Source organism: Polyodon spathula, chromosome 16, assembly GCF_017654505.1.
Source record: "Polyodon spathula isolate WHYD16114869_AA chromosome 16, ASM1765450v1, whole genome shotgun sequence".
Lineage (NCBI taxonomy): Eukaryota > Metazoa > Chordata > Actinopteri > Acipenseriformes > Polyodontidae > Polyodon > Polyodon spathula.
In genome coordinates, this window is record NC_054549.1 from 10,057,533 (window position 1) to 10,084,493 (window position 26,961).

A 26,961-nucleotide genomic window follows, 5' to 3' on the forward strand; every position below is an offset into this window, starting at 1 on the left:
ACGTATTATTATAACTATTCGTAGCTCAGTCGTAGTAGTCGTTGTTTTTATTATTGTTACAAGACCTTTTGAATTCCCGTCACCTGTGGCGGGCAGTGTAATGCAGAGGCGCCGTTCTGTAATTTGTAGGAAATGCCAGCGTGATGAATGTTTGTGCGCAGTATTGCTACAAAGAGAGAGAGAGGGAGGGGGAGGGAGAGAGAGGGGTGGGGGAGAGAGAGAGGGTATGGAGAGAGGAGAGAGAGAGAGGGAGGGAGAGAGGAGAGAGAGAGGGATGGGGAGAGAGAGAGAGAGAGAGAGAGAAAGAGGAGAGAGAGAGGGAGAGAGAGAGAGAGAGAGAGAGAGAGAGAGAGAGAGAGAAAGAGACGCGAGGGAATGGGGAGGGAGAGGAAAGGAGGGGATGGGGGAGAGAGAGGAGAGAGAGAGTGAGGTGAGAGAGAGAGAGAGAGAGAGAGAGAGAGAGAGAGAGAGAGAGAGAGAGAGAGGGAGAGAGAGAGAGAGAGAGAGAGAGAGGGGAGGGAGAGAGAGAGAGAGAGAGAGGGAGAGAGAGGGAGAGGGAGAGAGAGAGAGAGAGAGAGAGAGAGAGGGGATGGGGAGAGAGAGAGGGAGAGAGGGAGGGGAGAGAGAGAGAGAGAGAGAGAGAGAGAGAGAGAGAGAGAGAGAGAGAGAGAGAGAGAGAGAGAGAGAGAGAGAGAGAGAGAGAGAGAAAGAGAGGGATGGGGAGGGAGAGAGAGGGATGGGGGAGGGAGAGAGAGAGAGAGGGAGGGAGGGGCATTGCACAGTGGATGGCTGCTGGGTCGCTATGGCAACAGAACAGGTCTTGCTTGGGGCCTTGAACTGTAGGCCAAAACAAAATTTTAATTTCTGATTGAGTAATATTAACAATAATAATTTTTAAATCACGTGAGGCTGCTTGTATCTGTTCCCTTAGCAACAGCAGCCCTATTAGTAGCTTTGGAAGGTAACACAGAAATATTGAGTCACACTTTGATACAAGAAGTCTCCAGTCTTGAGAACTGATTCAGTGTGGCCCCTTTTAACCTCTTTTTAAAAAAATCAATTTCAAATCCACGTTTCGTGTTAAGCAAAGTTGAAAATATACTACTATGGCAACCTACACATACCAACAAACCTAACATAAACACTTGAAAGTATACATCCCATAAGTTGGTCAACTCATTTTAACATCTACCGGTGAGAGCCATCATTAACCCCCATGTTGCGGTGACTCCCCCCTAGTGGCCGCCGAGGCGTACTGCAGCAGCTTGGTACATTCCAGCACAGTTCCAGTCACAAAGATGGGATAACAAAACGGTATTGCGTCCCGAGTTCACCAGTCCTGCACGAATCCTATCTATAAAAGTTTCATGCAAACATCTGCATAATCATTTTGCAGTTTAACAGACATTTCCAAAGCTCATATATGTTTGTTTTTTTCTTTTTGCACCAGACTTTACCTCCTAAGTAATACTTGGCTATGCGTTGATATACTTATGAAGGGAAATAACCTTCCTACGTGCACTGTGACATTGGAAAGGTGGACATTATGTCCAGGTATAGGGACCGTGCGGTCTCACAGGCATCCGCTAGGCGGCGGTAAAGAGACGGTTCCCTGTACAGACAGAGCTTGGCTTGGATGATTTGCATAGTCGCGTTTGCATTGAGGGCGGGGGAGAAGCCGCGATGTTTCTGCAGGGTAGCTCCTGGTCTCCAACATGGCTGGCAGTAAGTTTGTGCCGGAGGGGCGAGCGAGTGTTTGCAGCTTTGTCCTGGGTCTCTGTGCGGTCTGCATCCCGCTGCTGTCGGCTGCCGGGTCAGACGCTGAATGGGTTCAGACCCTGCTCGGCGGAATACGCAGTAAAGCAGCAGTCGCTGTGTATGTCGCGTCGGTCAATGGACTGTTGCTGGTCTTCTACAAGGGACCTGTCTACCAGGTAACGCAACGCATCCTCGCTCCTAACACTCACACTGGTTTTGTGTGTGTCTTTTTTTTTAAAATGTTATTTGTATTTCTGTAGCTCGTTAACGTGCGCAAGCTGGCTGTCACTTTGCAACGGTTAGCTGCAATGCTCGCTCATTTCAATGCATGCCAACGGAAAAATGCATTGCTTCAAATAATCTTGTGCGCACAGACACACGTTCAGAGTTGTTTGTGATCCTGTTATTAAGCATTGAGGTCAGTTGTCTCGCCGGATTTGTTTCCCCAGTACAGTCTGTAGCACTGGTGGGCATTTCAAATAGAGGCGTGGATCTCATGATCCGCCACACGCATCGTTATCTTCCTTGAGGTTTGAAACTAGAGCAAAAGTTATATTATGGAGGACTGTTTTGTTCTTTCAGTATATGTTTGTAATAATAATATGGAATTGCTAATCGGATTTTCCCCCGATTATAATGTATTAACACAGAGACGGGCTGTGCAGTAGGAGGCTGTTTTCAGTCCCTGCAGTGTCTCCTTTGAGTCTGTTGCATTAGCTGATGGATCCCCCTCTCTCTCTCTCCCTCTTTACCAGGTTGCAGTGCGAGCCTGCTTCTTGGGGTTTGCCTTTGGCTGTGGCCTGCCTGTGAGCTTCAGCCAGACATCATGGGGACCCTTTGGCTGGTAAGCGTTCAGCAGTGCTGCCTGCTAGTTTCCTTAACCATCCAACGGACCCCAGTCTCTCTCGCCAGCTCCTGCATGCTCACAATAGTTTAAGTGCAATTGTTTTCTGATTATCCTGTCTGTGAAGCCAAAGGCTGTCTTGGCTGTGAATTCTGGGATGGGCTGATTGCTGGTTTAACTCTAGGCTGAAGACATTAGTAAACGCTGCTTTTCGGTGTATTGCAGCAGTGGAAATAAGACTCCTGTTGTGAAGCAGTTTCATCCATTCCAGGTTTTAACACAAGCTTCAGTAGCCACAGTGTATAGGTTACAAGCTCAGGTGTGTCTCATTAAACTAGTGCTACTAATCGTTTAACACCTGGAGTGGATCACTCCACTATGCAGTGGGAGTCTTGTCAACTCCCTCCCTGTGAATCCTGCTCCCTCTGTGTTGCTGCTCGCAGGTACATGTGCTCGCTGTCTTTCTTTCACTACTCTGAATACCTGGTGACGGCCATCATCAACCCACACAGCCTCTCCCTCGACTCCTTCCTGCTCAACCACAGCCTGGAGTACAAAGTGGCAGCAGTGTCGTCCTGGGTGGAGTTCACTGTGGAGAAACTGCTCTTCCCAGGTCAGTGCGTCCTCACGCTCTAGCTGTGGATGAATCTCTGTACTTGTGTAGAGTGAAGGGTTGGTTTGGGGAGGGGAGGGTTGCATTGTTACAGCAATGACCCAATGCACAGTCTCTCTCTCTGCTGTATGAAGCACCCTTCTTGTGAGCAGGGCACAGCGGCTCGAGCAAAAACGAGAGTGCTGCATCACTTGCTGTTTTGCAAATTTTTGTTTGTTTGTAGTTTTATCTCCAATTCATTTGTTTTAGAAAAAAAAAAAACTTTTAGAAAATATCAGGATGTAACTTTCCCCACTGCAGAGCAGTTTGAGCTGTCCCACACTGGAGCGTGAGCTTAGACTTTTCATACAGGCAATTACAAGAGGTTGCGGCTCTTTACGAGGCATTCCAGTCCAGGATTTTGTTCCAACCTTGTTGAAAATCCAGGTGCAATTGAATAGTTGGCCCTGGGTGGAGCAAGGCTCTGGGCTGCTCGGTTCAGTGATTAAACACGTGGCTGGAATGGGCTCCAACACCTCAGAGATGCACCAAACTTGAATGATGCTGCAACACACAGTGGGTGCAGGCAGGGGGGGTTGAAAAGAAGACCCTGACGTGCTTGTGGGGATGTTTTGGGGGGGAGTTGAAGACCCTGACGTGCTTGTGGGGATGTTTTGGGGGGGAGTTGAAGACCCTGACGTGCTTGTGGGGATGTTTTGGGGGGGAGTTGAAGACCCTGACGTGCTTGTGGGGATGTTTTGGGGGGGAGTTGAAGACCCTGACGTGCTTGTGGGGATGTTTTGGGGGGGAGTTGAAGACCCTGACGTGCTTGTGGGGATGTTTTGGGGGGGAGTTGAAGACCCTGACGTGCTTGTGGGGGTGTTTTGGGGGGGAGTTGAAGACCCTGACGTGCTTGTGGGGATGTTTTGAGGGGGGAGCTGAAGACCCTGACGTGCTTGTGGGGGTGTTTTTCTGCAGAGCTGAAGCCTCTTCCCTGGCTCAGTGCTCTGGGGCTGCTCATGGTGCTGATCGGGGAGTGCCTGCGGAAGTCTGCCATGCTCACCGCCGGCTCCAACTTCAACCACATCGTCCAGAACGAGAAGGCGCAGAGCCACGTGCTGGTGACCGCCGGAGTCTACTCCTGGTTCAGGCACCCCTCCTACGTGGGCTGGTTCTACTGGAGCATCGGCACGCAGGTAAGCCACGTGTGAACCAGCCACGGGAAGAGTTCCAGTGAGCAGGAGGGAGGGGGGGCTAGCAGCCCTGTTAATGAGGATAGTTTTCAGAAGAGGAAAGGAAGCAGTAATTACAAATCTACTAAAAAAGAAACACAAACTGTCACATTTAACATGTCTACTCTATTTATTTTAAATAACCAAGCAGTAATAATCGCAGCTACAAATACAGAAACAGAACTATCTCGCTTATTTTTCCAAAACATAATGGGTCACTAAAAGTGGTTAAAAATACAAGAGTAACGATCGTGTGATAAATGTGTGCTTGAACTGGAATCGATGGTGATCCGCAGGTGTGTGGAGGGTTAGCTGCAGGGAGTGGATTCCAGATTGCACAGGCGCTGTTGTAATCGCCCCGGGGGGGCGTGGCTGTGGCTCTCGTTGCAGGTGCTGCTGTGTAACCCGGTGTGCCTGCTGGGATATACCCTGGCCTCCTGGAGGTTCTTCCGGGAGCGCATCGAGGAAGAGGAGATCACGCTCATCCACTTCTTCGGAGAGGACTATCTGGAGTACAAGCGCAAGGTCCCCACGGGCCTGCCCTTCATCACAGGGATCAAGATGGAGCCCTAAGCACCCACACACACACCCCCTACCTCCCACTCACCCCACCCCACCCCTGCATCCTAAACAAACAGCCCCCATCACCTTCACTCCCCTGGGGAAGCACACCTCACCGAAGGGACTCGATCTAGCGGAGCGCTAGACACACAGGGGCACGTTTCTGAAATGCACAATGAATTTCAATTGAAGGGGCGGGGGAAGGCAGTGACTGGAAGGTTCAGTTAAACCCCTTTTGCCCCTGGGATCTCCTTTTCCTGAAGGCTGCAGAGTGTGCACCAGGCCTCGTCCCTTTTCTTTAGCTCAGAGCTTGGTGCGGCTGCAGGCTTGCTTTGCCGGTTATTGTTTTTATTGTTGCTTGGTTTCTGGACAGGGAACTGTCTCGAACCGCAGGTCGAGGGGGTTAACGATTTGGGGAATTAATCTACAAGGGCTGTGTGGAGTTGAGAGGCAGCGTTTGAATCCTGGTCTCTTTAAAAGTCCACCGCTCTGCGTTGAGTACCGTGTTGTGTTTTGAGAAAGCCCAAAGCTTGCTTGCAAAATGTTCCACCCGACAGACAGACAGAGACGGAGTATTTCTTATAGCTGATAATGTGCCCATTTTGGTTGACAAAGAAATGTTCTCTGTTGTATTATTTATTTGGATTAAAATAAGGGCAGAACCCAAGCCTGTTTTTTTTTTTTTTTAAGCTTGTTTTATCGTTTAGTAAAAGATTCAAAAGGCGTTTGTGTTCAAACCAAATCAGTTTGCGTTTTCCTTATTGTTTGGACCACAGACTCTCTCTTAATTTTTTAATGTTTTTCCTTTTTAATTTAATCAGGTTTTGAAAAGCCGTCTGTTGCATACAGCGTTCCTCACAGTGTTAATACATTGCAAAGTGTCACATGTCAATTATCATTCAAAACCCCAGGTGTGATTGTAAATATGCACTGTATTGGGAAGAGTTATAATGACCTTTTCTATTGTATTTTAATATAATTAAGAGATCCAGACTCTGGCGGCGGGGGGGGGGGAATATGCAAATAAAGTGCTTGCGTTAATAAATCTTTTTTTTTTTTTTTGAGTTTTCTAGTTTTCACGAGTGGCCAAAACTCCTTTCCAGTCCCCGTGTTCCAGGGATGGAAGTAAGACTCCCGTTGCATAGCAGTTTGATCCATTCCTTCACATAAAGTTCTTCCTATAATTCTTAATGATCACAGACCCTGGACTGCAATTAAACTGAAACAGGTTGGAATGAAAACCTGGACCGGAGTCTGGTTTTGGTGCCGGAATGCGGATGGGGTTTGCAGTCCTCAAGGAACCCTTATGTATTCTTTAATCTAACAGTTAGCTCAGTTGTTTTCAGCTCTTAAACAGTTTCAAGTTAACTGTAAAATCGTGGAAGTAACTTCATCAACTTGTTAGGAGCTGAGAACAATTAAAAAGATCTAATTAAGCTAATTGTTAGTTCAGTTAAGGGTTTCAACTACGCTCCGGTTCCGAGGAGCGTAGTTGAGAGCCGCAGCTGTAGAGTGTGCTGCAGCCTGCCTGTCTTTATGTATATGGTTTGCTATTGAAACAGATTTGCGTGCTGCAGTGCGTGTGCGGGACAGGAACCACTAGTTCAAGAGTGCCATCTAGGGGAAGGGCAGTGTCTGTGATTTCTGAAAAAAGGCTTTAATGTCAGGGTCGCTTTAATTAAATCCAAATTTGAAGAACACTTTCTTTCCTGTGATTTTTTTTTTTTAAATATAAAGACACTTCTTTATACTCGCTCTCTAAATGCTAAAGTCTAATCAGGCAAGCAGGATTCAAACCCATTTCACCTGTCGTACTCTGATCTTTTCTGCATTGCACACGATCGCAGTCAAGCTTGGAATATGCAAAGTGAAACGTTTACAATTTGTAAAAAAATAAAAGCCTACGAGGTTCTGTTGGTTTTGTGTGAAGGCAATCCCTGGTTTTGTGTTCTTGGCATCAGTATCAGGTTTTTGTTTCCTGCTCCCCTCATGATCATGCATATGAACTTAATTTCCAGTGCATTATCTTCTCTGAAATGCCTGTGAAGACTCAACACTGCAAAGGGTCGTTGGAGGACAGTAGGTCCTCTTTGTCTGTCGGTGGACACTGTTCTCTATTTTCTCAGCACGAGATGCCAGTGAAACCGAATATTCAGCCAAAGTTTACTGGAATTTCCTTTTGAAACTTTTTGTATTTGTTGAGAGGAGAGTGTTTGAAAATTTAAATAAAGCTGGCCTTTTTTGTCTCTGCTTCTGCAGCTGATGTGTAGTTCTAGTGTTTTTTCGACGATCGTCAGTGCATGAAACTGCAGGTTGTTTTAAAGAACGGTCTTCGTTTGTCAGGCTGCACCATTCCTGCAGGTCGTTTCCATTTGCAACAGGCAGAGCTGTTTACAGTTTGTGGTGCAGATGAAAACAATAGATTCAAACCATTTTGAGTAGCTGTCTGATTCCATTGTCACTAAAATGAATTGGTTTTCTAATCCAGTTTTTAGTGCATGCGCTGTACGCTGCAAAACCATCACCAAGCGACAAGTTACAGAACCATCAGCGGATTTAAAATTGTATACAGATAAAATTGCACATCTTTTACCTTTTAAAAAATAAATATTTACTCTGAGTTCAGTTCTAAAGTACTAAAGGATTAACATGTTTGTGTTACAGCTACAGTAATTGTGATGCATTACAGCCTATAGAAAACTATACTTAGTTTAGAATAATTTACTATAAATTTAAAAGTAATTTAAATAACATTTTGACCTTTTATCAGAATACTGCTTAAACAAAACACAAAGACTAAATACAGACTAAAGATATCTAAACTCGGCCTCTTCAGATGAGTGCTGCAATATTGTACTGTCCTTCAGTCCTGACAGCTGCTCGGTTCCTTGGGTATATCTTCCAAGATCCTGCTCGCTTCTTCAACGCAAACGCCCGCCTGAAACCTAGTGGCAGCACCGTTGATGCCAGGGGGTGTGCCGTCACCGAGAGGCAAATTAACAAGCAGGTTTCTACCCAGGAGCAGGTTTACAGAACGATGCCAAGAGTTCCGCTGAGGGACTCTCGCAGCATCAGGAACGGGCAGCTGCTGCCGAGGGGCAGTCCTTCATCCCCAAGCATCCGTATATACAGTCGTGCAATGAGACTCGCACCCCAAAACAAAGATGCACGGAAAAGTGTGCCCCTTGACGCGCGTCTCTGCTGAAGGACAGGAAGGGGGTTTGCGTCTCTGTTAAACGGGCAGTTCTTTTCTGCCAGGGGTGTCGGCGCTGTTCTTCTGCTTCCCCGAGCGGTAGTAGTCTTTCGTCTTCAGCGTTGACTCCTCTGGCAGGATGTTCAGAGAGCGGTTGTCGATTATTTTCTCTCTGTGCTCAGCCGTCTTGTCCCGGCTTTCGTCGGCGGCGCACGCCAGGTCGTTTCTTTAAGACAAACAAAATGAACGTTTCGGTTTGACAACGTGCCTGGAAAGGAAACAGACCTGTACAATACCTTTTCAGCAATTGCACCATAGTAGGGAAACAATCAAAGTTACGTTAGTGATATTTCGTTTTGGTGAGATTCAGTGTATTTTGTCACTGAAGTGGAACACAAAGGTTTGATGTCTAGAATAGGCACAGGCAGATTATATGAATCTGGTTCTATAGATCAGGTGTAGATGTGTACAGTCCAACTGTCCGCCTCCAAGCCGAGGAATCGGAACGCACCTGTGCTGAGCCTCGCTGCACACCGCACTGTCATCATAGATGTGCAGCATGGTCTCTGTCCGGTCATCCTTCAGCTCCTTGGACTCCTTCAGCCTGTGCAGAGGGGAGGTGAGATGTTTAAAAAAGAATAGTAGCAATGCAAGCCAAGCTGTTGTTGAACAAAGATCTCCAGCTTGTCATCTCTTTCTTTTACAGTATTCACTTTACCAGTCCAAATGAGTACCAGGCTCCATTTGCAAAAGGTTGAACTTGATTTTTTATGATATTTGCGAAACTGCTCTGATCTCTTTAAAGAAGCCGCCAGCAATCCAGAGCAGTCTCGTGAATATCCCTCTTTAAATGACAAGTTAAAGCTTTTGCGAATACGCTGCCATTGCGGATTGTGAAATGTTGGCAGAAAACGCTGACAGGTGCAGCTGGCTGAGGCTCTTCTTCCTCGTGGCGAAGAGGCTCGCTACGACCCCCAGCCTCTGTCCTGGTGGCTGTGTTTTTTTTTTTGTTCACCGGGAGGCACCGCTGTACTGTGAATAGGCTGGTGTTGCACTTTGTGAAAGCGCTGTGCAGTGCGTTTCAAAGGAAGGGGTCGGCAGCGGACCTGGGTTCGAGGCGCTCCTTGACCTTGGCGATGGAGCGGATGTAAGGAGTGATCTGCTTGGTGATGTTGGTCAGGTAGGTGTTCTCCTGCCTGAGCTGCACCAGGTCGTGGAGCTGAGCTGTGCGGAGGAGAGAGAGAGAGAGAGAATCAATCACTCAAACACTCGCTGATTGAAGGTTTGCATTGTCCGTTTATAGTCTCAGTACGGCAGTAAAAATGCAGCGTCCCGGAAGGAGAGGAACATTTGCTGCGTTCAGTTGTAAAAGTGAGAGGAGGAAGCTTTTCTGATTTGGAAATGAACGCTTAACAGTGTTGTGATTTATTTAATACCTGCCAATTTAAAATGCTTCTTAAAAGCAAGTACTCGAGCACACACTCTGTTACAATTTCAACACTGCATGGCTGTTTACAGGTCCAATAAGGATAACCATTAAAACCTGCAGATCTCTGTAGTACAGGGAAGACAACGCCACTCATAACTGCAAACCAGTAAACTAATCTAATGCTCTAAAGTGCATGCCTTTTCCAATATAAGAAGCAGATTGAATTAGTTATCCTAGGGCGGTCATCTTTCTTGAACTTCATACTTAGGAAAAAAATAAGTGTGAAATTACCTTCATAAATCTCTTGTTCGTTTGCAACCCTCTGAAAAGTTTCTTCCCAAATCTAAATGAAACAAAAGAGAAGTGAGAGCTGCGTTTCGGACCTGAGTGGCGTGCGGGACGCCGTTTTCGCGCTGGACGGGGTGCGGGCGGGCCCTACCTCCTCGAACATGGCGCGCATCGTCTCCACAGAGGAGTACTCGGAGGCGATCTGCCCGTCCATCTGCAGGGATTTGTGCAGGACGTCCCCGATGGTGTCTGTGCTGACCAGGGAGTGGTGCTTGGTCAGGTCGCGGTGCATCTCCTGCACCTGGTCCTTCAGCTTCTGGATCTCCGTTTGAAGGGTCTGCGCGGAAAGCAGGGAGACCCCTCAATCACGCCTCAATCGTCACATACCACACAGGGAGGTCCAGTCACGGTCCTGGACGGCTGATCCACTCCAGGCTTAACAGGTACCGCTAGATCGTGAACTACTTCAGGGTCTGGATGCAGGTTTAACTGGTTCAGTTAAACAGTTTAGAACAGGGTTGAGAACAAAGACCAGGAGGGGAAGGGCCAGCTTGGGACACCATTGCTTAGTAGAGCTTCTGCATGCTGTACACAGGTTTGCATGTTATATACACCGTACACTTGAGTAACAGTATTATACATTGTGGTACATTATGATGTGTTTGATAGGGGCGGTCCACAGGTGCGTGTTATACAATAGATGCTTATCACTTAACTCCGTGGCGTAGTCGCTATACACAGGGTGCATGTTATACTCTGGTAATTAAGGTACGCCGAGACCAACGGCAGTATTTCTCATTCAATCTGAAGCACTGGAGAGCATTCCCAAACCACTGTCTCTCCAGCACTGTCTCTCTATGCTCCCCCAGTGGAAACGAATTCCTCTGGAGGGGCTGCTACTCACTCGGTACATGTTCTCGTAGCTGCGGCAGTGCTCAGTGAAGGGGGTCTCGTCTCCTTCGGCCAGCAGGACCCTGGTGCTGATGTAGCGGTGCGCCGTGGGCTTTTGGGCCGCGGAGAGGGACATGTCGCTGGAGGAGGGGACCATCAGGGAGAGGGGCGACTGCAGCCTGCAAGAACAGCATAAGGGAAACACGTCAGCACGGTCGGGACTGGGGCGCTCCCTTTCTGCCTCTCTCACGTTTGCCTTTCCCTTGCAGCTTGCCAGCAGAAAAGTGCAGCGAGAATGGTAAGTGTATTACTGTAAAGAATGCATAGGAAACGCATGACAAATGTACAGAGCCTTGTTAAAAGGAAACCTCTATAGCATATGCAGACCCCTCCAAACCCCTAACAGAATCTCTGATGTCAACATGACCACGGTAGTTAAAAGCAGGATTAGGTGCGTTTATCCTCCCCAGGCTTTGCTTTGGGGGAGCGGCTGCTATTCCTCTGGTCTCTTGTGCTCTCTCTCTGTTGTGCTGCTTGACACTAACCAGCCCAAACACATTCTTCTGCTGACTGGGTCCCTCCTGTGCGGGCTGTCCTTCCCTGGCCCCTGTGCAGTGGATTACTCGCTCTCTCTCTCTCCAGAGCTGTTTGAACTCACAGACTGCTGCGCCAGCAGACCCTTCTAATGCAAGCCAACACACCAATCCAACGGCAACTCAAGCATCGCAGGACATTCTTTATAATAATAATACACTTGTGACCTTGTTATTAGTGAAGCTCGTTCAAAATCTCCCCCCTTCTGCATTGATCGAGTCTGACTGCCTGTTGCAATCTACAAGGTGAACTTCCGTGACTTTCTTCCAGATCTCCTAAACTCCTGTCGACCTGTCTGGCTTGACCCGACACACTGTTACTACGAAGCAAATTTTACAACAACTCACAGGACGCATGTTTTAACCCTTTCAGGACAGAAATCTTGACGTGCGGTTTTGCTCGCTGTAGGACGCCGTGGAGGCGAGGTAGAAACCTGCATTTTCGGGTATGTCTGAATTCTTCATTTCGTCGTTCAGTGGGGTACAGCATAAAGAGTAGTCAGCTGTACAGCCAGGCACGCCTCGCACTGTCAGCTAGGACACAAAGTCTGGACCAATTCTACAGTAAGAAGCTAAACCAGCAAAAGATGCTTTGTAATTTTCTTTCTTCTTGAGCATGTTAGAAATTGCAATTGGTTTCCAAGAAGAGTCCTTCCTAAGTATCAAAGAATTGAGCAGAGATTGAAGAAGGGCTGGGAAATTCCAGCCCAAACAAACGGCTTTAATCATTGCTGTAAAAAAAGGAAATGAATTTCAAAAATAGATCTGTAGTGTTTTACCTGGACTGAGTTGTGCAGTGAAGCAGTCCTGTGGGTCCCTCTCGACTGCCCTGAGATATCCTTCGAGTGCTGCTCACGAAATCAGGAGACTGCAAACCCTCCAGACATCTGGAAGCAGCGTGACTTCAGGGGAACAAAATATGTAAAGAACACGCCTCCTGCCCCCCCCTCGGAGTGCCTCCTGAGCGCTATCCTGGAGAGTTCTGTGTAATTCTGTACAGGACACCCTCTGCTGCCCTCCTGGAGTGCCTCCTGAGCGCTATCCTGGAGAGTTCTGGGAAATTCTGTACAGGACACCCTCTGCCCTCCCGGAGTGCCTCCTGAGCGCTATCCTGGAGAGTTCTGGGAAATTCTGATAAAAATAGTCCTGGACCAACTGCCTGCTGCTAACGGGCCTCCCAGCATTCGCCAGCCGGCCAATCTCCTCGCAGCGCTCGCCAGACAGGCTGAAAGCAGCGGCTGATTTATGTGGAAAATTTGAGGGGGGACGTGCGTCACTGCTGCACTCGGGAGAGGGTGAGAGCAGGGCGCGGGCGGCTGTTGTTGTGCTTTCGAGAGACCCCAGCGGAAGGCAGATTTGGCACATTGTAATGACTCCGCGTCATCCCGAACGATTTCTAAAGGTTTCTCATTCTTATTTCACTGGGCTTCAGATCTGCTCTCTTTACTCCATCCACTGCACAGCAACAGATTGAAGGATCCTTGGGGAAAACCTACACAGTCAAAACTGAACTTGCAACACTAACAGCTCTTGTGTCCTGGTAAAAAAAAAAAAAAAAAAAAAAAAAAAATAAAATACTTGACTCCTTGGTGAGAGAGAGGGAGAGAGAGAGACACACATACTGCACAGCCCTTGTGACCTCCTGAGTGTGCTCTGAAGCCAATGTCACAGCTGGCATCTATAAATATGTTGTTTCCCAGGACTGGATAACACTGAGTTACTGAGAGAAACGGGGGGGCCGATGGATTATCAGAGCGCTGGCTGTGCCTCTCGCAGACACTGGAGTCCAGCCCAGATTCCAGCACCTTGACAGCACAGAGTGTGCCAGTGGAGAGAGGGGGAGAATGGAGGGCATGGGGTAAGGAGAGAGAGAGAGGGAGGATGGAGGGTAAGGAGAGAGAGAGAGAGAAGGTGGAAGTTATGAGGGAGAGACGTAGGGAGGAGATGAGGTAAAGGAGAGGAATAAACAAATTGATCAGAAGAATCTACCAGATATATGATCGGGAGTAAGACCCAACAATGCTCCTGTTGCCTGTGATCTTTACGCAGTGCAAGCTCACAGCTGTAATGATTAAAAGCACAAACAGATTGAATAGCTGCTGCTTCCACGAAATCTGGATTCGAGGCAGCTTGGGGAGCGGCTGTTGTTTGTGATGGTGGGCTCGGGAGAGGGGGGGGGGGGCTGCTGTATCTCATTACTGTACACCAAAACAGATCACAAAAATCAACTGTATTAAACACAGTGTCAACAGAAAGGACACCGCGCAACTCGCACATCCAAAAAGGTACGCTATTAACGCCTTTTTAAAGCAGTTGTTTTGTTTTTTTTATTACTGTATATGTGAGTTGCATGGTTTCCTTTTATCTCAGTATTGTCCCATTTAAACCTTCTGGGACAGTTCACCTTTAAAATAAAAAACAACAATAATAATAATACAGGTGTATTGATCAGAGGGCCCTGGGCTGCACTAACATCAGGGCACTATCGATCTGTCTCTCTCTATCTGTCTCTATATATCTATCTATCTCTAGCTCTCTATATCTATCTAAATCTATCTGTCTATATCTATCTATATCTATCTCTAGCAAGCTATCTATCTATCTATATCAATTATTGTGCATCAATTTAGAGAAAGGGTAATAATATTAATTATTCTCCTTGACTTGGTTTCCTATATTCTCACTATACCTTAGCTCTGAGGTAGCGGGGCCCTGTGATCTGCACACAGCCAATCAGACAGCAGAAGACTCACAGTGCGCTGGCGTTGCTGATCCCTGAGGCTGCGCCCCCTCCTCCTGTCAGCGACACAGACCTGCGGTGAGAGAGCTGCAGCAGGGGCTCCAGGCAGCGTGCGAACTCCGAGCGGTACTCCGTGTTGATCTGCACACAACACGGCACAGCAGAGGCTCAGCTGGGATACAACTCTCCCATTCGTACTCTCTCCCTGCAGCTTTGTGTCAATTATATATATATATATATATATATACATAATCAAGGACTCGCGTCATGTTAATATTTGTATTGTTGCCCATGCTGTTATCTATGCTAGTTTCCCAGCAGCTCAATGTAGCTCACCTTGCAGCTCTGTGTTGGTCTCAGCCTGTGAGGAAGCTTCACAATTTTCTTTAGCCTCTCCATCAGTTGCTACAGAAGAGAGTGGATATGCTTTACACTGAGTGCCTCCAACTGCACTGTAATCCTTACATTGTAGCTGTGTAGCGTGTGTTGTGTGATGCGCCAGTGAAACTGCACTGTGTGGGTATCCAAATAAACTAGTAAAACTCTGTGCAGGCTTTATGAATGAAGAAGACACTGACAAAGACTTGTGGTCAGAATGTTTGCTGAAGAATCCTACCAGAGTGTTCCAGTGTTTGTGCAGCTCTGGATTGCTCAGGACTGTGCTCGGGGGCTGTACTTACATAACCCAGGTCCAGGAACTCAAACTTGTTGGCTGAGCTCAGGAAAGCAGAGCAGGAGACCAGGTGGACCTCAAAGCAAGGAGAGGACAGTTTCACTTTGAGTGTGCTGGACCGCACCAACACGCCAAAGGTGAGACACGCTTTCATTATTGGAGCTCCCCTTGGTAGAAGGACGCAATCGGGAGACCTCAGGGCTGCTAGCTCCCCACGGAGTCACTTAGAAGAGTTTCCCATGGTCGCTTGACAAGCCCAGGGTCCTTACCTGCAGGGTGGGCAGCAGGGCGGCCAGGTGAGTCAGCTGCTCCTTGAACGCTCGCTCCTTCTCCTCGTGCTGGCTGGGAAATGCAAGAGAGGACCCGTCACCGCTCTCTGTCACAAACTAAGGGATGACGGTCGCTAGAGCTAAAGCACTTTAAAAATGTAAACGGCCTCGACTCCACCGTGATCGGGGTGTTTAAAAACGGAAGCCAGCAAACCACTCACCTAGACTGAACTTGCATAAGCAGCCCCATGCAACACTCTCATTCCACAGTAGGGGGCAGCAAAGCCAACCAAAAACGATCTAAAAGGCAAGCGCTTTGCTCCATCCCACACCTGCACTCAGGTAGGCGAGCGTTAAAGCTGTTTGTCTGCATCAAATCAATTACAGACCAGCTCCAGCCATGCTTCTGGCTGAAGAGCAGCCTGGGCTGCAGTAATCTCATTTCAAAATCGTTGGAAGCCACAGGGTTAAAGCTGCAGGAAACGTATTGAATAGCAGTGAAGTTTGGCATGTTCCACAGCAGCACTGTCAGTACGGATTCTGTTACGAAACAGCACCTCTGCACTGGACTCGCCTGACCTCAGCACCACATTTCCCTTGCACTACTGCTCTGCCTTTATGTCACTGTAAACATCACTCACTGTAATCCTAACCTGCTGCATCCTCGTTCATATTGTATTTTAGTGGTATTATTTGCAGTTACTGTAAACTATACTGCATTGTATATTAAGCTTGCATGATAAGGCGAGGTAGCTGTCACACTAGGAATGCCAGCAGTGTGGACATTATTCTCAATGGACTGTTCTCTACAGTGTCAGGCCTGCATTGTAGGTATTCGGACATCATTTCGGGGTTGTACGTGCATCGAGCGAGTGCTGAGAACTGTCTTGTTTCAGTAGTGTCGCACTATGAACAGCTACTATCAGTGAAACTTCATGGGATACAGGGAACTGTAGCTTGGATTTGTGTTTACCTTCGGGCTGCCTTCAATAAGATCTTCTTTCTCTCTGCCAGCTTCTCCTAAAACAGACAGAAAAAATAAAACTTAACAGCCTAGCTGTGATCTGGGCACGCTGCATGTTCCCCAAGAAAACAGTGACCCCTAGTGGCGATGAAGACACCTGCATGTTGGTGATGGTACTGGTTCAGAGTCAGGACTGCAAGTCTGTGGGAGATGATCTTTACCTGCATGTTGTTGAAGAGGGTGCTGATGGCAGTCTCCTCCTCGTCCACATTGTCCCTCACCTCCCCGATCATGGCTTTCAGCAGGACGATGGCCTCTCGAGCCGACGTCTGCAACTCCTTCACTGCCTGCCAGGGCACAGGGCACAGCACTCAGGACACTCTCAAAACCACAACCGTTTCCCAATAACAATCTGTATAAAGATTGCAACCCAATCACAATCTGCAACCCATTCCTGATCAGCTGAAAACATGCACGTGATTATAGATAGTAATATAATATAACATTGAGAGAACTTTATCTTTAAAAAGCATAGAAAAAAAATGTAGCGCTCTTCACGAAAGCCGTATACAAATACACATGCATGTGCTACTGATATAATATATATGTGAGACCCCTAGCTGTGTGGATCAGTAATCGATTCATGAGCTAGCTGTTGAAGACTTCACATTGCAATGTGTGTGTAAACGAATCTCTAGATCCTTTGTGTAGCACTTCTACAGTTACACAGGCCACACACTGTGTGTTACTTACATCTGAATAAACAATCAGAAATGATAGCAATACTCTGCTTTGAATGCAGGGTCATAATTGCACACGCTGCTGGAGTTTAGCACCATTTCTCTCCCTGTTTCTACGCTGCTTGAATTTCAAACCAGTGCAACTCTTACCAGGACGGCTTGATCCAGCCTTTCACAGCCTTGCATATACGCTGTCTCAATATCAATGCAGTGAGCTCTGCTCTCCCTGTGCAGGGGGAAATGAACAGCGATGGGGAGTTAGAATGGGAGATGCTCTTTCTTTAATAATTGGGAGCAGTACAGATTTCTCTAAACGCTGATCAGTTCTTGCAATGAAAGCACCGCAGTCTGCTTACACTTGCGTGTCTCTGAAGCAGTTAATGCAGAGCATGGACTTCTTCTCAGTGGAGAACATGATGTAGAGCTCCTCGTGCAGGGCTGGAAACAGAGAGAGGAGCGGTTAGACCATGGCTGTGTCCTCACAGAGAAGCAGATCTCTGCTCAAATGCACACCTTCACATCTGCAGTGTGTTTGCAAAGATATACAGCTCGGGACAAAGTTTTTTGCCTTGCCCTAGGGAATGAACTAATCTTCCAATGAAACCTGCTGAATAATGTTGCAATAATGTTATTTAATAAACTTTTGTTCAGAGGCTGTGTGTTGCTGTGCTTTATCTGTGCAGGGCTGTGTGTTGCTGTGCTGTAGTTGTGCAGGGCTGTGTGTTGCTGTGCTGTATCTGTGCAGGGCAGTGTGTTGCTGTGCTGTATCTGTGCAGGGCTGTGTGTTGCTGTGCTGTAGCTGTGCAGGGCTGTGTGTTGCTGTGCTGTAGTTGTGCTGTGTGTTGCTGTGCAATGTGTTGCTGTGCTGTAGTTGTGCAGGGCAGTGTGTTGCTGTGCTGTAGTTGTGCAGGGCAGTGTGTTGCTGTGCTGTACTGTGCAGGGCATGTGTGTTGCCTGTATCTGTGCAGGGCAGTGTGTTGCTGTGCTGTTTGTGCAGGGCAGTGTGTTGCTGTGCTGTATCTGTGCAGGGCAGTGTGTTGCTGTGCTGTATCTGTGCAGGGCTGTGTGTTGCTGTGCTGTACTGTGCAGGGCTGTGTGTTGCTGTGCTGTAGCTGTGCAGGGCTGTGTGTTGCTGTGCTGTAGTTGTGCAGGGCAGTGTGTTGCTGTGCTGTATCTGTGCAGGGCTGTGTTGCTGTGCTGTAGCTGTGCAGGGCTGTGTGTTGCTGTGCTGTAGTTGTGCAGGGCAGTGTGTTGCTGTGCTGTATCTGTGCAGGGCTGTGTGTTGCTGTGCTGTAGTTGTGCAGGGCTGTGTGTTGCTGTGCTGTAGCTGTGCAGGGCTGTGTGTTGCTGTGCTGTAGTTGTGCATGGCCTGTGTTACTGAACTGTAGCTGTGCAGGGCTGTGCGCACGCGGATACTCACGGCACTTCTTGTGGATCTCCTTGGTACGCTTGGCCAGGGACACGATCTCGTGGCGGGAGAACATTTTGGCCTTGTGGGTGTCCTCTCTGCAGGCGCCACACAGGGGCTGGTTACAAGTGTTGCAATAATACATTGCATCCACATCCTGCTGGCAACAGAGACAAGAGCGCGGCAAAAGCCTTTTAAAACACTGAAGCACCCCTCCCTCTCCAAACCTTATCCGAGATGAACAGGAGATGGGGCCCCTGAGTGCACTCTCTCCCTCCCTCCCTCTGTCCCTCCCTCCCCGACCCCCAGGTCTCAAATGAGCGACTCAGGAAAAACTAGAGAGCTTTCAAATCACAGTCGACATCACTGCCTCTTCTCTCACCTTCCCACACATGCTCCTGCCTGGGGATTATTAACACCTGCTGATGTGGATGTGCACTCAGGGTTACCGTATGACTCCATGTACACCAGGACAGTTCAGGCTTTTCAGCTCACGCCCCAGTGCATTCTGGTTAGTGTAGTCCTGCTGTGAATGGTACCTGAGACAGGTAAGACGAACCAGAATGCATTGGGAGTTGAAAAAGCAGAACAGTCCCAAAATAGAGTCCCAGTGCACACGGAGTCATGTGGTGACCCCCTGTGCACATGTAAAGGAAGTCCCTAGCCTGGCTCTGGGGCTGCAGTGGCCGAGTCCTGGGTACCTGTTTCTTGCAGTCAAGGTCGCAGTTTGCACACTGGACGCTCTCTTCGCAGTCTGCAGAGTTGTCCACCAGGAACTTGAGCAGCTTGTCCTCCGGGGGCAGCGCGTTGATTCCTTTCACTATCGACTGGTGTCTGAAACAGGGAGACGGGAGGACACTCAGGACAGCGGTTCTCGTTCCTGTGCTGCTGACAGGTAAGGGGTGTGCGTGCAGCGGGGGGGGCGTGAAGTCAGGGAGACTCCCTGGCTGTGACAAGTGAAGGGCTTGTGGTGTGGGGGTGCTGATCATACAAGTGAACAGCAGAGAGCAATCAAGCAGTATTTTGCATTTGTTAAGGGAAGGACTTGAATGGAACAAAGTCCAAATAAACTTGTAACTGCATTGCAATCCAAAGCTGGAGAGGTTGATACCACTTAATCACAATGTGAGAAATGAGGAATTTGTAAAGGATCAGGTACGATTATGTAGAGAAATAATTTCCAGAAGTGTGACACTGAGCCTCCACTTATTTTAGGGCTATAGATTTTGATTTGATTTGATGCATTGTTTTGTTTCATGTTGTTACTGAGTGATTGATTGACACTTCAGTGGACCCTTTCATTGAAGCCTCTTGATGGTCGACCGCAGCTCCCCTGCCTGTCTGTAGACTGATATCTGGGGTTTATTTATCATACGCTAGCAGATGAATGATCATTTACCGATGGGTTTGTTTCACAGTCGAGTTTGCAAAGTTAGTTATTGCAAAACTAATTTTACAAACCGCCTGGCTTTTTAACCCTTTGCATCCTACCTGGAAATGGATTGTTTATTGACCAATACGGGTCCCAGCTACTCTGCGGTACAAACGAGATGTCCGGTGCTTTAAAAACAATGACATCTACTTCCAAAACACATACGTATTCCCAGCAGTCAAGCTGTAGAATTGCATTTGTGTTTTTTTTTTTTTTTTTTTTTTTATAATTAGCAACAGTGTAAAGGGCCGTAGGGAACCATCTGATTAACCACAACATCTACAGAAAAAGAAAAACCATCCTCCCAGCACGTCGCCCGCCCCTCACCACGGTGTTGCTCTGGGACGGTTTCTTAGCGACAGAGTTATTGTGCTCCAGAAATAGCAGCCTCCTGGATTCCTAGATTACACAAATCCTCCAGTGGGTACGGCAGTTACAGGAATAGCAACACACACACACACACACGCGCACACACAGTGTTCCCTGACCATGTGCCCCTCAGACCAGGAGCTCTGGGGCAGCGAGCCTGCTGAAGTGCTCTTAATAAGCTGGTATTGAGTTTGTGTCAAGCTGCAACGCAGGGCGATCGCAGTAGAGGTTGGCTTTCTTCGAGTTTCCATGATAACTTTTTAGTGGGACCCACTGCAGATGTGGTTACATTACAGTTACACTGTAATTACCCAACCCTCACAATGCAGCGTGATCACAGAAGACTCCATCCATTCTGTAAGCTCACAGTGAACGAAAGAATTGCATAGCATGCCTGCCTATACTTGTACATGCAGTTTATAAAGAACACGCGTTGTAGAACGAGGGGGTGTTTTACGCGCGCTGGGGGGCGGGAGGATCCCACACTGCTATTGACGCCTCTCCTGGGTCCCACCCAGCCTGACACTTTGCAATGACACGTGAACCTGTCAGATTTTAATTCAGGGAACCCATAGAGTCCTTAACAGCTCAAGTCAACATTCTCCACATTAAAAATGCATTCATTAAAGATTACCCTTTTTTTTTTTTTTTTTTTTACAGTATTCAAACTGGATTCTAAATAGATGTCAAAAGGATTCATTTTACTTTTAATGCAAAAGCGAGCCAGGTTTAATCTACTCATTTTTTTTCTGCCCTGTTATTTTACTGATGCATTATAATAACCGATTAATCATCTGGCTGAAAGAAAGAAAAAAAAGTCAATAATGCAAAAATAACCTCTTTTGAATAGAAACTTAATTGCAAAATGATTTTGCAAATCCATTCTAAAGCTCATATAAATCAAGGAATTAGAAGGCGTTCGTGGCCCAGGTTCATGTCCATTGTGCAGCGGTGGGGAGTGACAGCGCCCCTCTGACCAGTACAGCACTTGGTGATGCTCCAGTTGTTTTTAAATACAGCCAGACTGCAGAATTAACCAAAACAATCACCCAGATTGCAGCTTCACTACAGCGCTCTGTGCCAGATGGTGGGTGATGTCTACACATATTAGTGACTGTCTGTGTCTCCAAACATAGCCAGATGCACAACTACTGCAGCCATGAGGCAGAGGCCCTGCACAACACTGCCACACACTACGACAGTGGGGTGAGGCTACTGTTTACACCGGATCACTGCATTTTAACCACTGAGAGAGAATCTACATGATCTATACATATGATCACACAATGATAGTTGCAACGCTACGCTACACTGATGCACTAGTTCCGCAATTCATAACACATATTAAATGACGGCACCAAAGGACCTATAAATAGGGTGTGTGAAATTGATCCTCCCACATCGCACAGTTACCGTGCCGTACACTGCCCTGAGTGCAGGAGTCCAAGCAGCGATTTCTAAAGTATGTATAACTGAATTGTAAATGCTGTGCAACAAATGGCAAAGTTATTTTAGGCTGGTTCAGAAACCACTAATGATCAAAAGCAAGAGTTACAATTAAAAATGAGCGTCGGGTTCCATATGTTCCCTAATTCCACTCAACGCCTGCTTGTTCAGGGTTAATTCATGCTGTTTACCTCAATGGAGTCTAATAGTAAATCACAGGCTTGTTCCCATGTAAATACATTTGAATTCCACTCCCTTATTATCCCAGTTTGCCTCGCTCGTTTCTAGTCTAGAAGCTTTCTCTGTGTGCCTCCCATATACGTCTATATTGCAGTGGTGTGCTTTCCTGTACACTGCTCTTGCTTGCCTGAGCTTCACCATGCTTTTCTTAACTTTGCTGTGCTGTGCTTTTACCATGGAATACTTCAGCACAGTCTTTACAACCCCACTGCTTGCATGCAAACAGACTTTAAAAAAAACAAACCAGCAAAAGAGAAACACGCACATGTACTCATCTATCTCACTCAGCAGCATGCTGGAGAGGCCGCGCTGTGCCTGCTGTCTGTCCTTCTTCACTCTGGTAGCTCGCCCTTATAAAAGCCTGCAGTGACCATGTCAGCAGCCGAGAGAAATAAAAAGAGAAGTCTGAGGGCTGCCTGTGGCAATGTGAGCATCGCAAGGCATCGGCAGCAGCTCTCCAGACAAATATAGACTGAGAAGAAAGACTTTCGAACCTGAAGCCGGGGTCACCCACCGAGGATAGTGTTACAGATGATATGGGGGGGGTTGCAGATAGCTGGCACAAAAGATCTGCCCAGACCAGCTGGTGGCTCTTCATCACAACTCATAAACAACAAGACGGTGCCAAAATGCAACCTGCGAGTGTTCTAGTGAAATGGATCTCGTTGCGCTCCGCGTAACAAACCTGTGTCCTCTTTTGATTTGATTAACTTTAGAGCCTTTGAACACACTGGGAGAATTGCCCTGGATTGTATTGACTACCTGTACTTGGCCAGCCGCAGGCAGCTCGACTGCAACACCACTGCTTAGATGAGCTCCCCTTGCTCAGACTCGACAGCTTCCTAGCTCTGATTGCAAGGGGCAGCGTGAGGCAAGATTATCCTTATTTCATCCATCGTTTTATGTGTTTCTTATGAGTTAATACAGGCTTGCAATGCATAGAAAGGGTCTAGTTAATGCCAATACAAACAGAGGAGGCCACTATCACTTACGAACACAGACAGCAACAGTGTTACAAACATGGTATTAAGATGCAGGGTGTTGCAAAGTGGCACATGGACAGAATTATAATTTTTTTAAAATTTCAATTCAGTAATTTATTTTAATCAGGATTGAAGAGCCCTTGATGTGTGATGAGGTCTTTAAAATTCTTAAAGGGGAATAAAACAAATAGTACAAATCCCGACTGGATGCTTCAAGCAGACCTGCGCTCAGACATTGTTTTCAATTGATCTACATTTAAAACCTGCATACCCTTCTGAGTCACTTGCAAACAAAGACAGTATTGGCTAACCCTGTGTAATGGGCAGCTGCCGCTGGGATTATGGCATTGGCACAAAGTCCTAGTTATCTCTGTTATCTTGGTGTAAAACCTTTACTTGGGTATCCCGGTGTTATAAGCGGCAGGGGCCTGCCTCAGAGATGGCTGCTTGCTGCAGTGCAGTAATCCCTTTATTCCACTCCACTAACACATTACCTACAAGTTTTGCCAACTTTGCTATTGAGCAGCAGGTTTGTTTTTTGTTTTGTTGTACTGGTGTGTTACTCGTTCTCGACAGTATGGCCGACGGATATCCGTTGATACTTGTTATTCGACACTTGCTTGCACTCATGAAGAAGACTCGGCTGATGGCTTCACTGTTAACCCTGGCAAAGGGCGAAGCGCACTGTTAAACATGGAGCAATCTTTGTACCCTTTGAAACCAACACAATGGAATGTGGCACCCTACACTGAGCTAAACTTCCAGACAATGCCGGTGTGGAGGAGTGGCTGCAGTGAAGGGAGCCGGTGCCACATTGCTGTATATCTGTGTGTGTTTACTGTCAGTGTGACTGCATGCCAGCCTTATCTGTGCTTGCTGTGGCAGCCCGTCGCCTCGTCCTGCATTCCTGACCAGCTAAAAGTGGAACCGGATTTATATTGCAGCTGCCCATCAACTCAGCCCAGCGTGATTAGTTCTGTCAGGGGGGCTCTGAGACCCCAGTGCAAAGGGACTGGCTGCCCATCAAAGCCCAGCGTGATTAGTTCTGTCAGGGGGGCTCTGAGACCCCAGTGCAAAGGGACTGGCTGCCCATCAAAGCCCAGCGTGATTAGTTCTGTCAGGGGGGCTCTGAGACCCCAGTGCAAAGGGACTGGCTGCCCATCAACTCAGCCCAGCGTGATTAGTTCTGTCAGGGGGGCTCTGAGACCCCAGTGCAAAGGGACTGGCTGCCCATGAGCTCAGCCCAGCGTGATTAGTTCTGTCAGGGGGGCTCTGAGACCCCAGTGCAAAGGGACTGGCTGCCCATGAGCTCAGCCCAGCGTGATTAGTTCTGTCATGGGGGGCTCTGAGACCCCAGTGCAAAGGGACTGGCTGCCCATGAGCTCAGCCCAGCGTGATTAGTTCTGTCAGGGGGGCTCTCAGAGCGTGATTAGTTCTGTCCCAGTGCAAAGGGACTGGCTGCCCATCAACTCAGTCCAGCGTGATTAGTTCTGTCAGGGGGGCTCTGAGACCCCAGTGCAAAGGGACTGGCTGCCCATCAACTCAGCCCAGCGTGATTAGTTCTGTCAGGGGGGCTCTGAGACCCCAGTGCAAAGGGACTGGCTGCCCATGAGCTCAACCCAGCGTGATTAGTTCTGTCGGGGGGGGGGCTTTGAGACATCACTATTTTGCTCAGCTGACGGAATACAAAATCAGCTGCCAAGCAAGCGGTCTGTGACATCTTCACTCTCGCCTGTTACAAATGAAGCAGATGAGCAGCAGGGAGATGCATCTTTTATGGATCACTGACTGCCACTCGTGTAACAAATCAAATCAGTCACGGGAAAGTACACAAAAGTGTGTGTGTGTGTGTGTGTAAAAAATGAAGGTAGAGTCTCTACAGCAATGCAAAAGTTCAGAATTCCTTCAGCCAAGCTTTCAGTTTAGATGGCTCACCAAAAGAGTTTCCGTGAGACATTCATAGTCATGCTCTTGACATTTTGCTTCAAAAGGATTCATTATTTAACTCCATCTAAACTGAAAGTTTGGCTGAAAGAATTTTGAACTTTTGCATTGCCTTCATTACGTGTAATTACCTTATACTGGTCAGCACCTCATCAATATCAAGCATTGTAGTGCACAAATGACTTTTTGGTTTATATATATATATATATGCTATGCAATGCATGCCCTTGTCTAAATGAATCACAGCAACATACAAGAGCAGAACGTTTTGATTTGTGTTGTATTTACTGAGTGACAGGATTATTCCCTTCCCAGTTAATGGGGGCAGAAGATCACCAGCTGACACTTTCTCTGGGCTGCATTGCAGTCGCGTTTGTTCCCTGTACTCTGGTCAGGGGTGGTGGGGTCGAGCACAGTAAAGAGTGCTGTACCTCGGGGCTGCCAGTGACAGCTCAGTCAGAGAGTTCAGGAGAGCTCCAGAAGTCCAGGTGACAGGTGTGCACCTCCTGCTCCGGTCACAGCCAGAGCTGACACACGAATCAGCTCTCCGGGCAGGGGAAGGACACCCCAGTCATTAACAGGGCACTGCAAATAACCACTCTGTCAAGAAGGCTGTTTCTTCAAGAGAGGACAATGCATTACAGTGCTGAAGGAGAGGTTAACCTGATTGCTGTAGACCTGCTTCTGTGCAACTGTGGTGCAGTTTATTAGGCATGGCCACTTTATTAGGAACTGCTCCTGTAGGCAGGCGCGCAGTGGGAAGCAGCTGGCCCATGTCACGTGATCTTCTCAGGAAATAAGAAAAGGTAACTTGTATCTACAGAGTGTTCCTCCCATGTAAAAGTTTATCACTGTAACTTTGCAGTTTTTCCCAGTTGCTTTTCCCATGATTATGCTATGCATGGTTTGCAATGTTTTTTTGTTTTTTTTAAATTTGCTTTACCACACCTCTCTGGGCTTCACAATGGGTCACAGTCATGTAGTACCTGATCTTACCTGCAGAGGGGGCAGGTGAGGCGGCCGTCGAGGGCCCTGCCCCGCAGGCAGCTGGCACAGAAGGTGTGGTAGCAGTCCAGCAGGCAGGGCTGCTCGTACTGCTCGTGGCACAGGTGGCACACTAAAGGGTGGCAGCTGGTGTTGTCCAGGTTGTACAGGTTATCCAGAGGAGAGAAGATTCCTCCAGACATCTACAGGGAAAAATAAAAGAACCAGGAAGTGCTCAGCAGTGGAGAAAATGTGGATTTGCAAAACAAAGTGCGTTCGTTTTAGACAGTCCTTGTTGCTGAAATACTCGACAGCGCCGAGCTTTGAGTTCTCCCGCTTTAAGGCAAAACGTTCTTTGCTTATTTTTAGATCTAAACGAAGAAACAAAACAGTCTGATAACAGCTCAGTTGTAAGTGTGGCTGGGGCTATTGAGGGCTTACTTTAATAGAGTTCATCCAGTAGCCGAGGTGGCTGCTTGACATGTGAGTGGGTTATCCAGCAGTCACATTTCTCATGGGTAACAAAGCTACACACACAGTGCAGTCCCAGGCTGATACCAAAGTTACCCTCCAACAAGTACTGAGACAATTGGTACACAGGGGAAGGGCTCTGAACATGTTAGCAGCCAAGAGACAAACAGGCTCGTGTACAGGAATACACAGCGCAGTGTAATGGATCTGAAGACACAGAGTTCAAAAACATGACATACTGAAATACTATACTTTCAACACTAAAACAAGGTAACTTCTATCAGCCAAGCTAGAACAGTGTGCAGCAAGCATGCTTCCATACATAGTTACATAGTTAATAGCATACAAACACTGTATTTATTAAAATGGAAAAGACCCAGTCAAGCACAACCACAGCTGAAGCGGATGAGTTTCAAACCAAATCAGATCTAAAGTTAGAAAAGTGCTTGTGTGAGAAGTGGAGGGTTAGTTTTTGTTTCCCCAGCGTGTTATTGCAATACAAAGCCTGCGTGAGTCTGTGCAGCGATCCCTACCTTGCTTAGGTCCTGTCTCTGAGCCCAGGCTGGAATGACAGAGATGTGTGAGCTCTTGAAGTTCAGCTGTGGATGCAGGGACATTGTTCTTGACGTCAGCAAGGCAGCCCACTCCCAGAAGGCTGTGCTCTAAACAAAGGGGGGGGGGGGGGGGGGGGGGGCTTTCTGGCTTTTGCAATTCATGACAACAGGGGCGCAGATAGCATTGCTCTTCACTGGCATGACAAACTGTGCCTCTGTTTAATCCTCGCACATACATCTATTTATAGAATGGTTAGAACTTTTGTGTCAAGGCCCTTGTCCTTGTGTTCTGAGCAGGATTTCGATTGGCTGTTACCTTGTTGATATCGGGGTCCCCTTCAGTAACAGGGACCCTGCTAAACA

General features: G+C 47.5%; 2 protein-coding genes across 5 annotated transcripts; one reads left to right on the top strand and one right to left on the bottom strand.

The window, feature by feature from the left end:
* The first annotated feature begins 1,625 nt into the window (after nucleotides 1-1,625).
* Nucleotides 1,626-7,237, top strand: LOC121329172 (protein-S-isoprenylcysteine O-methyltransferase-like). The gene is made up of 5 exons (XM_041274596.1): nucleotides 1,626-1,934; nucleotides 2,514-2,602; nucleotides 3,046-3,215; nucleotides 4,173-4,390; nucleotides 4,817-7,237. Exons 1-5 carry the CDS (start codon nucleotides 1,716-1,718, stop codon nucleotides 4,997-4,999), a joined length of 879 nt encoding a protein of 292 aa, XP_041130530.1. The 5' UTR covers nucleotides 1,626-1,715; the 3' UTR covers nucleotides 5,000-7,237.
* Nucleotides 7,238-7,327: 90 nt separating this feature from the next.
* On the bottom strand, nucleotides 7,328-26,650 carry LOC121329168 (RING finger protein 207-like). 4 transcript variants are annotated; one of them, XM_041274575.1, is made up of 18 exons: nucleotides 26,578-26,650; nucleotides 25,586-25,776; nucleotides 18,877-19,009; nucleotides 18,188-18,332; nucleotides 17,124-17,205; nucleotides 16,918-16,993; nucleotides 16,249-16,374; nucleotides 16,037-16,083; nucleotides 15,064-15,136; nucleotides 14,802-14,870; nucleotides 14,458-14,526; nucleotides 14,135-14,262; nucleotides 10,802-10,967; nucleotides 10,049-10,234; nucleotides 9,901-9,952; nucleotides 9,287-9,404; nucleotides 8,692-8,784; nucleotides 7,328-8,406 (listed from the first exon to the last, which is right to left on the bottom strand). In XM_041274575.1, the coding sequence occupies exons 2-18, from the start codon at nucleotides 25,774-25,776 to the stop codon at nucleotides 8,220-8,222; spliced, it is 1,941 nt and encodes a 646-aa protein (XP_041130509.1). In that variant the 5' UTR covers nucleotides 26,578-26,650; the 3' UTR covers nucleotides 7,328-8,219. The 4 variants fall into 4 exon arrangements, with proteins under 4 accessions (XP_041130509.1, XP_041130507.1, XP_041130511.1 ...); XM_041274573.1 differs by having other exon boundaries at nucleotides 18,188-18,335; XM_041274577.1 differs by lacking the exon at nucleotides 10,049-10,234 and having other exon boundaries at nucleotides 18,188-18,335.
* Between the last annotated feature and the right edge of the window lie 311 nt (nucleotides 26,651-26,961).

Excerpts from the sequence above, each read along its gene's own strand:
- LOC121329172 (XM_041274596.1), top strand. The coding sequence starts at position 1,716 with ATGGCTGGCAGTAAGTTTGTGCCGGAGGGGCGAGCGAGTGTTTGCAGC. Across the intron at positions 1,935-2,513 it reads ACAAGGGACCTGTCTACCAG|GTTGCAGTGCGAGCCTGCTT; the intron begins GTAACGCAACGC and ends CCTCTTTACCAG. Across the intron at positions 4,391-4,816 it reads ACTGGAGCATCGGCACGCAG|GTGCTGCTGTGTAACCCGGT; the intron begins GTAAGCCACGTG and ends CTCTCGTTGCAG.
- LOC121329168 (XM_041274573.1), bottom strand. The coding sequence starts at position 25,776 with ATGTCTGGAGGAATCTTCTCTCCTCTGGATAACCTGTACAACCTGGAC. Across the intron at positions 16,375-16,917 it reads GGCTGGATCAAGCCGTCCTG|GCAGTGAAGGAGTTGCAGAC; the intron begins GTAAGAGTTGCA and ends GTGCCCTGGCAG. Across the intron at positions 9,405-9,900 it reads CGAACAAGAGATTTATGAAG|CTCAGCTCCACGACCTGGTG; the intron begins GTAATTTCACAC and ends TCCTCCGCACAG.